We start from the raw sequence: 12,809 nt of genomic DNA, 5'->3' as shown, positions 1-12,809 counted from the left end.
AAGTACAATGAAAATGTGTTTTGTGCACCGATAAAAATCATCCAGATGCAAAACGTATTTTCATTTCTAATCTTAAGCTCTGGTGAAAAAAAGAGCTCAGCGATTGAATACACGGCTGTATACTGAGTGATAAGACTGACGGCTAGTGTAAAGCGTGATACAAATAGCCAGACTAGATAAGACTGACGGCTAGTGTAAGGAGTGATACAAATAGCCAGACTAGATCAGACTGATGGCTAGTGTAAAGAGTGATACAAATAGCCAGACTAGATAAGACTGACGGCTAGTGTAAAGAGTGATACAAATAGCCAGACTAGATAAGACTGACGGCTAGTGTAAAGAGTGATACAAATAGCCAGACTAGATCAGACTGACGGCTAGTGTAAGGAGTGATACAAATAGCCAGACTACTGACGTCAGTAAACAGGGCTGGATTGCACGAGAACGTTGCCATGCCAACAGGAGCCAGCCGCAAAGTGGGATTGGTTGAAACTGAGGTGTGTGTGACGGTACGGTGTGTGATTTGAACCAATCAGGCTCCACGTCTGAATCTCATTGGGGAGGTAACTTACTTGTGCACTTGAGGAACACAGGCTAGGTGAGTAGTGTCAGGCAAACTGTCCTCCTTCAACTGACAGGTACTCTAGCTTGTCACGGAGTTGGGTTTGCTTTCGGTCATTTATTTATTCATTGGATAAATGTGGAGTCCCATACATATGCAGAATATTATTTTCAACTTGTCGCCATTATTTCTGTTATTTGATTGTTTCTTTCTTTCTTTCTTTTTTTATATATGGGAAATGTTATTACTATTAGTGATCGGGTTGTGTTAGCGTGAATTGAGGCCACTGTTGTGTTGCTTTGTGCACCATGCAATGCCCCACGTTGGTGTCAGAGTGGGGGTAGCCATGGAGACAGGGCTTTGTGTAGGGGTGTGTTGTTCATGTCGAGCTTGGGGATTGTGGAGAGGCGGTAAGGAAGGACAAGTAAACTTTTTGTCGTTTGAAAATCGCTCCCGAGTCGTCAAGGCCAAGTCGGCGAAAAGTCTACCATGTGAACGGCCCCAGCGATTTAGGTCAGATCTAGCAGCGACTTCAAAACTCGGTTGAGCACTGCTTGACTCGGCCGTGACTTGGCGAAGATTTTGCGCAGACTTTTCGTATTGCGCTTACGATTGGTGAGCTCTAGCCAAACTGTTCTTACCGCACTAGCGTAGCTAGGGTAGCTCTGATAGCTGCACTGGCCTTCAAGTCTGGCAAGAATCGCCGCTTAAAACTAGTTAGCGCTGTTCACATGGGCAGCGATTTTGATTCGACTTGGTGCCGACTGAAACCGTTTGAAAGTTGGTACAAAGTCTGCCATGTGAACAGCACTTAACGTTTGTGTAGGGGGCGGAGGGGAGGCAGTTGATTGGCTGTGTTAATTATATGCTGTACAGATCTGATCATGACTTATTTTAACAAGGGAAAATAAATTGTAATGCTAAAATTGACCTTGTGTTGATTGTCTAATGTGCAGTGTAACTGTTCGTGTGTTTGTGTGTGTTTGTTTGTCTGCCTGTGTGTATGTATGTACCGTATGTGTGCGTGTGTGTGTGATTGTGTGTGTGTGTGTTTGCGCGCCTGTCTGTCTGTTTGTCTCAGTCTATATGTCTGTCTGTCAAATTTTTCCATAAAACAACTTGACATTCAAAACAAAAACGGTCATTTTCTGCATCAACATTGTGTCGACTCCTTTCAACTGTACAGCTTGACTGCATTCTTCTCGCAGTATGCTGCAAATAACATGTTTTCGTTGAGAGAGAAATGTCACTCAATGGCTCATTTTGAGCAGCTGATTTTCAGCAAACAAATGGACAAGTAAAAAATAGTGAATATGATTCGGAAACATAAAATGATTGTGTCAGACACAAACAATGCAACACATTTTTGATTTGATGGTAAATGATGGTTGTATTTCTTTCTAGAAGTAGGGGAAGGGCTCCTAATATGGACCACTTTTTGTTTCATGCTAATAACTAGCTTGTTTTATTGCGAAGAAGTTTCATTTTGTGTTTGGTAGTCCTTCTCTCTTAAGTGAACCGTTAGGCCTAATTAGAGTGAAATAGCTTTGATAGACATTCAGCAAAAATTAAATACAGAAAAAAATCACAAACGGTCCATATTAGGCGCCCAGGCTCCTAATATGGACCAGTGAAGCGGCCTTCACGAATCACTGTCAAAAGCCCCCTATACTTCAAAATAACATGATACAACTTATTGTGCATGTCAGACTAATTAAAATATGCTTTAGATTTATCTGTTTCGGGTTGATGAGAGCATTATTTGAAGCACACCAGGAAACTAATGAAGCATATCAAAAACAGAGTGAAAATAAGTGAAATTATCAACTTCCACAAAAAGAAGACAATTTGATATATTTTTTTGAAAGCTCGAGGGCTAGTTATAGGTTATTTTCAGCAAGCTTCTTAATGAATTAATGAAAATAGCCTTTAGCTTTTATTTTCTTCGATTTGTTGAAGGTGGTCCATATTAGGGGACTCACACATACTTTGAGATTTTGCTATTATTTTTTGTTTGCAGTAGAAACTCGGGGTCAAAACTGCTAAAATGTAACAAATACGGTCTTAGCTGTCATATATAGCAATTTGTGTGTGATAAAAGCTTTGGCTGTAGACAGAAACGAGTCCGTTTTAAGCGTCAAATTTAGAGTGAACGCTGCCATAAATGAAAAAAAGAGAAAAAGCTTAACGGTTTTGAGGTTTGTGTTTCTGCAACTGTTTTGACATGTGCAACTTATCCAGAGAGGGTGAATACAGCGAATGAAATTGTTTTTAGCGCTCTAGCGCTGTTAGTTTGTCAGATCAAGAGGTGGTCCATATTAGGAGCCGGTCCATATTAGGAGCCCTTCCCCTATGTCACCCCCCTCTAGGAGAGGCGGCTGAGAATGACCCATTACGAAGTTTATGAAATATATTGTTTGGAACAAATCATTTATTCACGTCATGCTCAAAGCAAATAATCGGCTAAATAACTCGAAAGGGAAGTAACCCGACTTGGTTATCTCCTCCCATCAACGGGCAGGAAGGCTGGAAGTCACGTGGTATTATAAGGAAGCAGACGCTGTTTTAATCGTGACGTCACCAGTCGCTGATTGTGGTGGAAGAATCTGTGTCGGTGCTGTACGCAAGCGCCAGACTCTCTTCTTCCGATGTGACGTCATACCTGTAGACAGACGGAAAGACAGATGTTCAGTCAGGCAAGGGCGGATCTGGGGGGGGGGGGGGGGTTACACGGGTTACGTAACCCCCCCCCCAAAAAAAAAAGAGGTAATTTATTGGCTCAGGATGCACCAGATAGCTCTATTTTGCTTCTTTGGATAAAAAAAATTTCCGGGGGGGCATGCCCCCGGACCCCCCTAGAGGCTTAGGCGCCTTTGGCGCCGTCAACTTGTATCTTCGCAGTCATTTTGTAACCCCCCCCTCCAAAGTGAATTGATCCGCCCTTGAGTCAGTAATGTCCCACAAGGTGAACTTAAGATACTGGCCGTGACACTGAACGGTTCAAAATCAACATAGACTGCTAACGTTCCAAAATTCAGAAGAAAAAAACCAAGAATTGTAGGTTATTGGAACGCGTACTTATTGACAAAACAAAACGCTACATTTAGCAGCACGTCACCCAGTCATCTTAAGTAGACACAAAGCCGGTGTAAGTTTGTAACACGAGAAAATTACTCCCAGAAGATTTTTAGAGTAAAAATTTCGTACGAAAATGTTACTCCCTTTACAAAAAAAGTACTCCCCCCATTACACGAGAAAATTACTCCCCAAGACAGGTGAGTTTTGAGTAAACATTTCGTACACAAATGTTACTCCCCTGACGAATAAATAACGAATACATTACTTCACCTTCACACGAGCAATTTAACTTCCCATGCCAGGTGTACGACATTTTTACTCCCTTGTCTTGTCCCCTGTTAGTCTTGGTGGTGGAAGGGGTGGAGGGAGGGTAGCGCGACATTCATTTGCGCGAGATCACATATTTGCATTATCCCTTCGCCCGCATCCCATATTCGCGTACGAGATTTTTACTGTCCAGAAGTAATTTTTACTCCGGAGTTTCTGTTTCGTGGAGTAAAAATGTCGTGTTACACCAGCAGAACATGGGATGTTTTCCCATTGGACACACGTGTAGGTGGTGGGCACGCCTGGATGGTATCTCTAACATACAGCATGACTTCCCTTCTTTGTCTCTGTTAATCTAGGGAGAAAATATCCAGCGATATTTCTCCGTAGGCCTAAAGTTCGGCCATGACCTAGCAAAATAACTTGCGCAGCCGCAGAAACAAGAAAATTGACAAAACTGGCCTTGCCAAGACTGAAACAAAATATAGTTCTACAACTTCTAGGCTTGGGTTGATTGCCCATGTTGAATTTCCAATGATTTGTTGCCGCATCCCATGAAAAATTCTCTTTACTTTGGTCATGCCATATATACGTTACAGCTCCGTCCATCCATGGTATGGACGGAGCTGTAACTTATACATGTATGCCGGATTTGTCACCGCCATTCAGGCAGCCGTACTTCGTGTTACCCTCCCCCACATAACTGTGCTGGGAGGATATCTCCCCCGATGGAACTGACCATGCGTTGTCACTGGCGCCGTCGTCGTCCGTGTCCTGAAACACACACCGTGACACTCGGTCGTCATGACAACATTTCCATTTTCTTCCACACTTCTTTCTCTCTTTCTTTACACCCTTACTTCCTTATTTATCCTTAAACAAAATAAAAAAAATTAAGTTGTTTTTTATCTGTTTATCTGTTAACACACATACCCCCACCGACAACACACACACACACACACACACACACACACACACACACACACACACACACGCACACACAGACAGACAGACACACACACACGAACACACACACATGCACACACACTTACAGAAATATGAAGCACACACACAGACACACATACAGGCACAAACTCACACACACACATACACACACACACACACACACAGACACACACACACAAACACACACAAACACACAAACACACACACGCACACACAAACACTCACACACTTACAGAAAAGTGAAGCAGGTCCCAAGGAATGTCTTCGTCAAGCCGTGACCTTTTGACCTTGGCAATGTCAGAGGACCGGTCGTAGCCTTCCCGGAACTCGTCTGACGTCATCTGACGCGCCCTCAGTTGCGACATCTGGCGGTCAGGACTGAAGAGTCGCGCGGTTGTCCCCCCTTTCCTGCCAGCAGCGTGTGACGTCATGGCTGTAAGAAACATAAACAGCGTAGTTGTCAGCAGTCTTGACAAGAATGTCAGCGCATACATCACGATACCAAACACATTCACAATCTACCTCACCATACCAAACACAGTCACAATCTAACTCACCATACCAAACACAGTCACAATCTACCTCACCATACCAAACACAATCACAATCTACCTCACCATACCAAACACAGTCACAATCTAACTCACCATACCAAACACAGTCACAATCTACCTCACCATACCAAACACATTCACAATCTACCTCACTATACCAAACACAGTCACAATCTACCTCACCATACCAAACACAGTCACAATCTACCTCACCATACCAAACACATTCACAATCTACCTCGCTATACCAAACACAGTCACAATCTACCTCACCATACCAAACACAGTCACAATCTACCTCACTATACCAAACACAGTCACAATCTACCTCACCATACCAAACACAGTCACAATCTAACTCACCATACCAAACACAGTCACAATCTACCTCACCATACCAAACACATTCACAACCTACCTCACTATACCAAACACAGTCACAATCTACCTCACCATACCAAACAGTCACAATCTACCTCACCATACTAAACACAGTCACAATCTACCTCACTATACCAAACACATTCACAATCTACCTCACCATACCAAACACAGTCACAATCTACCTCACCATACCAAACACAGTCACAATCTACCTCACCATACCAAACACAGTCACAATCTACCTCACCATACCAAACACATTCACAATCTACCTCACCATACCAAACACAATCACAATCTACCTCACCATACCAAACACAGTCACAATCTACCTCACTATACCAAACACAGTCACAATCTACCTCACCATACCAAACACATTCACAATCTACCTCACTATACCAAACACAGTCACAATCTAGTCACTATACCAAACACATTCACAATCTACCTCACCATACCAAACACAGTCACAATCTACCTCACCATACCAAACACAATCACAATCTACCTCACCATACCAAACACATTCACAATCTACCTCACCATACCAAACACATTCACAATCTACCTCACCATACCAAACACATTCACAATCTACCTCACCATACCAAACACAATCACAATCTACCTCACCATACCAAACACAGTCACAATCTAACTCACCATACCAAACACAGTCACAATCTAGCCGAAACCGTACACGTAACGATTTACTGTTCACGACTATGTCACTGAGAAGGAAAAAGTTGTCCCAAACTCTTTGTCATCTGTTCGTGTTTAATCAATCAATCAATCAATCAATGAGGCTTATATCGCGCATATTCCGTGGGTACAGTTCTAGGCGCTCTGCAGTGATGCCGTGTGAGATGAAATTTTATACGGCCAGTAGATTGCAGCCATTTCGGCGCATATTTACCTTTCGCGGCCTATTATTCCAAGTCACACGGGTATAGGTAGACAATTATTAACTGTGCCTAAGCAATTTTGCCAGGAAAGACCCTTTTGTCAATCGTGGGATCTTTAACGTGCACACCCAATGTAGTGTACACGGGGGAGGGTTCGGACACCGAAGAGAGTCTGCACACAAAGTTGACTCTGAAATAAATTTCCGCCGAACCTGGGATCGAACTCACGCTGACAGCGGCCAACTGAATACAAATCCAGCGCGCTACCAACTGAGCTATATCCCCGCCCAAGTCATAATGTCACTGGGACAAAGTGTCATGTTTGAGGTGGAGTGGTAGGCGTTAAACTAGGGACAGCAAGTGCAGACAACTCACCGTCTATCTTTCTGGCAGGTCGGATGGGTGCCCTCCCCTCCCTCTGGGCTATCTCTTCACTCTCCTCCAAACCGGAGAGGGGCGGGGCTTGGCCGTGGGAGGGCGTGGCTAGAAGCGTGGCTAGATGCGTGCCGGGGGCGGAGAAAGGATACATGGTTCCTTGGTTGACGTGATCGCCACCCCCCGCCTGGCTGTTGAGGCGCTCACCCGTCGCTGCCACCACCGTTTCCACGGCAACACCTGCAGTGGACGTTTGACGTAACACAGCCTCCAAGTGACGTTGCAGACGTCGATGACGTAAATCACTGTCGTCCCGATCCTCGTCTTGCACCCCCAGTCTTACCGCTGTCGTGACGTCATCCTCCTCCTCCTCATCATCATCATCATCATCTTCGTCGTCGTCATCGCCCGAGTAGTAGCTCGATTCATCAGCAGAAGTGATGACGTCACACACAGAAGTGACTGACGTCATCTCACCCCAGCTGGAAGTGACGTGGCTGTGACTGTCGACGTCATCCCTGACCCCTGCATAGTGAGAAGTCGCCTTGTTGTCCTGGTCAGCACACACGCCATCGCCCTCACAGACTGATGTCACCTCACTGACAAATCTGGCTTTTCTCGCGCGTGCTTTCATCGTCCTCGGTTCTAACGTCAGCGTGGAGGCGCTGTCACTGTCAGATGACGTCACAGACATGTTTCCGTCACAAGGTCTGCTTTCCTGTGACGTGTGATGCGAGGAAGCTGAGGGTAGCACGTGACTACTGTTGTGTCTGTCACTGTTCCTGTGACCCCTGTGACCCCTGTGACCCCTGTGACCCCTGTGACCCCTGTGACCCCTGTCAGCCCCCGCCTCGTCAAGGCCTGTCATGTCCGCCGCGTCGTCTGGTCTGACGTCATCAGTTTGTGCTGTTGACCTTGACGACTGGACACAGCGATGTGACTCTCTTCCCGTGGTGTGATGTGGGATGACCTTGACAGGCGGGTCAGACTGGCGGCGTGTTTCCAGGCTGGTTCCAGCGCCGTCAGTGTGGGTCCCCGGTGACACAGGGGTAGGCAGGGAATGAGCCCCCTTCAGTTCAGCCATGGCGCTCTCCAGCTGAGCCAGCGTCCTGGAAAACAACAAACACTGACATATTCTGCTTGGACGAGAAGCACGGCGTACATACGGGCTTGTAATCTGTAAAAAAAAAAATAATAATAATAAAAAGACACAAAGGAAGAAAGAGAGGAAAAAATAAAGAAAGAAAGAAAGATAATGCCAGAAGGACAAAACGAATTTTATCATGACACCGACCTGGTCACCGCGCCATGACAGACAGAGCAAGCAGTCAGGGACGACAACTGTGTGATGGCGGTCTCTACACAGTTCACTGCCCTTGACGTCCACTCTGCCTCTGATGGCGTCCTGTCCCAACCCTGAAACACCAGTGTCCACGACAACGTGAAATACCTCCTACATTCTGCCACAAATGCAAGTGGCTGATGACACCTACACATTCACACCCTCCTTGGTAGCGCTACCCTTAACGCTGCTCGCTCTGTGCTGAGAGGAAGCGATCGACCATTAGCTCTGTGCTGAGAGGAAGCGACCGACCATTAGCTCTGTGCTGAGAGGAAGCGATCGACCATTAGCTCTGTGCTGAGAGGAAGCGACCGACCATTAGCTCTGTGCTGAGAGGAAGCGATCGACCATTAGCTCTGTGCTGAGAGGAAGCGATCGACCATTAGCTCTGTGCTGAGAGGAAGCGACCGACCATTAGCTCTGTGCTGAGAGGAAGCGACCGACCATTAGCTCTGTGCTGAGAGGAAGCGATCGACCATTAGCTCTGTGCTGAGAGGAAGCGATCGACCATTAGCTCTGTGCTGAGAGGAAGCGATCGACCATTAGCTCTGTGCTGAGAGGAAGCGATCGACCATTAGCTCTGTGCTGAGAGGAAGCGATCGACCATTAGCTCTGTGCTGAGAGGAAGCGATCGACCATTAGCTCTGTGCTGAGAGGAAGCGATCGACCATTAGCTCTGTGCTGAGAGGAAGCGATCGACCATTAGCTCTGTGCTGAGAGGAAGCGATCGACCATTAGCTCTGTGCTGAGAGGAAGCGATCGACCATTAGCTCTGTGCTGAGAGGAAGCGATCGACCATTAGCTAGCGATGGGATACGAAGATCATTCAAATGAAAATAAACAAACAGTGTAACAATTACACATATCTTCTTCTTCTTCTGCGTTCGTGGACTGAAACTCCCAAGATTTGTACGTGTATGACCGTTTTGACCCCGCCATTTAGGCAGCCATACGCCGCTTTCGAAGGAAGCATGCTTGGTATGTTCGTGTTTCTATAACCCACCGAACTCTGGCATGGATTACAAGATCTTTTCTGTGCGCACTTGGTCTTGAGCTTGCGTGTACACACGAAGAGAGATAAGTCACTAACAGGTCTGCACATACATTGAACTGGGAGATCGGAAAAATCTCCACATTAACCCACCAGGCGCGGCCGGGATTCGAACCCACGACCTTCCGCTTTGGAGGCCGGCGTCTTACCACCAAGTTATTGCGCCCGTCTAACACACATATAATTTTTCCAGCATGTATCAGAATGAATATTCACAGATGATGCCCATAAGTGGTCCCGGAATCGAGACAAATGAAGGATCTATCTTAGACGAGGGCCACTGCTAAACCATGGGGTTACCTCCCCTTAACCGACAAACCCGGTAACTCTACCAGGCGAGCTAAGAACCACCCACACCTAGCAACATGCGACGCATTCTGTCAACGTTTATAACAAACAAACAAACGCTTGCCGCACTTCCTACCTCTGTCTGAGTGCTGGCAGCCACTGGTGACGACATGCCACGTTCTGACGTCACTGCGCCTTGCGACATGCTGTCGGGGATGACGACATGAGTGCTGTCGGGGATGACAACATTAGTGCAGTCGGGGATGACGTCATGCGTGCTGTCAGCTGTCAGTGAGGACTGGGGCTCAGGGGACGACTCTTCGTGCCACACGCCGTCTCGTGTCAGAGGAGCACAGACCCTTTCTGTGTCTTGAAGCGTCTTCACATCACCTTCAGCCGTGGAGCTTCTAGGTGCCTGCCACACAGACTCCTGGGAGGCTGGCTCTATCGTGCTGTCCGTCTGGCAGGCTGGCTCTATTGTGTTTATTGCAGGGACTTCACAATCACTGAACTGACCATGCTGCCCCCTGACCTTTGTCTCTCCGCCTTGTTTGTGTCCTGATTGGCCTTGCGCGTCCGGACAAGGGTCAAAGTCAAGGTAAGGGTCAGAGTGTAAGGGCAAACAAGATGCCGACAAAGGTTGTGGATGGAGGCGAGAGGAGGACGGAGAGGCGAGGGTGCTGAGGAGGAGGTGGTGGGGGTGGTGTGACGACAAGCGTGACGAGGGGAGAGAGTGTGGAGACAGCTCCGCGTGGGGGTGACGCTCAGAGTCAGTGAAGGACGTGACAGGTGGGGGGTGACGCTCAGAGTCAGTGAAGGACGTGACAGGTGGGGGGTGGTGTAACGCAGAGGGTGAAGGGAGGGGGGAGTGGAGGGGCACCTCGAGACACGGGTCTCGCTCAAAGTCAATAAAGGCGTGCACGTCATCAGGCCACGCCCCGCACAGCCCCCTCCCTCCCTCCCTCACACACACCCCGCCCCCCTCCCTCGTTGTGCTCCTCTGTTCCGCGCTCCCATTTGTAAAGGTCAAGTTGTCTCGTGACTGGTCATGCGCACTCGGATCAGATGACGACGTCGTTGCCCCAGTGACAGTGTTGGACGATGACGACACATTGTCCTCAGGGTCTGGCGCGGTCTTCTTGCTGGCGGACTGACGAGACCTCTTGTGACCTTCACCCTTCCGACCTTTCCCCCCGCGTGCCAGGAGCGAGGCTAGAAAGCCACGTGACTTGGGCTGTGCGGTGTGGGAGGCTGGGTGGTGGGGGTGGGGGAGTGCGGTGGGAGGGCTCCGTGGTGTATGTAAGGGTGCAGGCTGCAGTCTTGCTGTGTCCCCCACCACCCTTCCCTCTACTTGTGACGTCACCGACACCTGCAGGAACAAGGTCCACATGTGATTGCTTTCAACAACAACAACAACAACTACAATCACTACTACCACCACCACCACAATGACAACAACAACAACCACTACCACCACCACCACCACAACAACATATACAACATATACAACGACAACAACAACAACAACGACACCAACAACCCCCACCACTACCACAACAGCAAAAATAACAACAACAACAACAACATCAACAATAATAATATTTGACAATTCCCCATCACTTAATTCTGTCACATGACTAACATAAACATGGCCGTAATAACACAGCGACAACAAAACGCAAGCACCAACATCAGTCATCGTTTCAGTTTCGGGACGTACTGCCGGACAAGATTGTGTAACATTTTTGGAAAAAAATAGGACTTTTAACAAGATTAGAAATACTGTCAGTAAAATAATTCGAGTTTGAAGGAATCATCTCCCCTTTACTATTGTACGTCCACTTTACATTTAAATGATAAAAAGAGTAGGCCAAGAGCAACACGCAGAATGAAATGCTCGATGCTGACTCGTTCTCGTGTGACCCTCTGGGTGCTCGAGATAAGAACGAACAGCGAACAGCACCGACATCATCGTACTGACCGAACATCATCGTACTGACCGAACATCATCATCGTACTGACCGAACATCATCGTACTGACCGAACATCATCATCGTACTGACCGAACATCATCGTACTGACCGACATCATCGTACTGACCGAACATCATCGTACTGACCGAACATCATCGTACTGACCGAACATCATCGTACTGACCGAACATCATCGTACTGACCGAACATCATCGTACTGACCGAACATCATCGTACTGACCGAACATCATCGTACTGACCGAACATGATGCCAAGACAACGTTGAGCAACGATCAACATGAGCCGCTTAACCGTGTGGTAGGTGTTGCTCTATACCAATATTGGTAGCGTGTGGTAGGTGTTGCTCTATACCAATATTGGTAGCGTGTGGTAGGTGTTGCTCTATACCAATATTGGTAGCGTGTGGTAGGTGTTGCTCTATACCAATATTGGTAGCGTGTGGTAGGTGTTGCTCTATACCAATATTGGTACCGTGTGGTAGGTGTTGCTCTATACCAATATTGGTACCGTGTGGTAGGTGTTGCTCTATACCAATATTGGTACCGTGTGGTAGGTGTTGCTCTATACCAATATTGGTAGCGTGTGGTAGGTGTTGCTCTATACCAATATTGGTACCGTGTGGTAGGTGTTGCTCTATACCAATATTGGTAGAAGTAGTCGTGAGGTAAACTGTCCTACCGGTGTGGGTGTTGCCGAGTTCTCTTCTGATGACGTAGGAAGGTCGGCGAAGCAGTGAGAAATGGCGTCATCGATAGAGAAGTCCCGCACAAACTGCTCCATGTCAACGTCACTGGAGAAATCTGGCAACGACCCCACGCTGACGTCATCGCTGTCCTTGCGCATGCGCATTGAACGAATGGCCAGAAAATCTGCGGTAAATACAGGCCTGGGTCATTCAATAAATACCTCGATAGTCTGCATCAACAGTGGAGAGTGAAGCAGAGAGTCTTGTACCCTTAAAGTACTTATGGTTGATACCTTTAAATCCACGATAGCTACGTGGATCATTTCTGACTACTGTGATGTCAGCCTGCGTGTGT

The 12,809-nt window shown here is 47.2% G+C and overlaps 1 protein-coding gene across 2 annotated transcripts in view; it reads right to left on the bottom strand.

Annotated features, from left to right (window-relative positions):
• Positions 1–2,973: 2,973 nt before the first annotated feature.
• Positions 2,974–12,809, bottom strand: part of LOC138950283 (mucin-2-like) — a 14,699-nt gene continuing 4,863 nt past the window's right edge. Inside the window, exons 3-9 of one of the 2 annotated variants that reach the window (XM_070322032.1) lie at positions 12,448–12,638; positions 9,912–11,144; positions 8,389–8,510; positions 7,095–8,203; positions 5,107–5,306; positions 4,587–4,681; positions 2,974–3,224 (exon numbers count right to left, since the gene is read on the bottom strand). In XM_070322032.1, the coding sequence (XP_070178133.1) occupies positions 3,140–3,224; positions 4,587–4,681; positions 5,107–5,306; positions 7,095–8,203; positions 8,389–8,510; positions 9,912–11,144; positions 12,448–12,638 (3,035 nt within the window). In that variant the 3' untranslated portion in view covers positions 2,974–3,139. The remainder of the gene's footprint in view (positions 3,225–4,586; positions 4,682–5,106; positions 5,307–7,094; positions 8,204–8,388; positions 8,511–9,911; positions 11,145–12,447; positions 12,639–12,809) is intronic. The other variant, XM_070322033.1, reaches the window with a different exon arrangement.

Source organism: Littorina saxatilis, linkage group LG16 (assembly GCF_037325665.1).
Source record: "Littorina saxatilis isolate snail1 linkage group LG16, US_GU_Lsax_2.0, whole genome shotgun sequence".
NCBI lineage: Eukaryota > Metazoa > Mollusca > Gastropoda > Littorinimorpha > Littorinidae > Littorina > Littorina saxatilis.
Note: the sequence above shows the minus strand (reverse complement) of the source record. Positions and strands in the feature narration are given on the sequence as shown.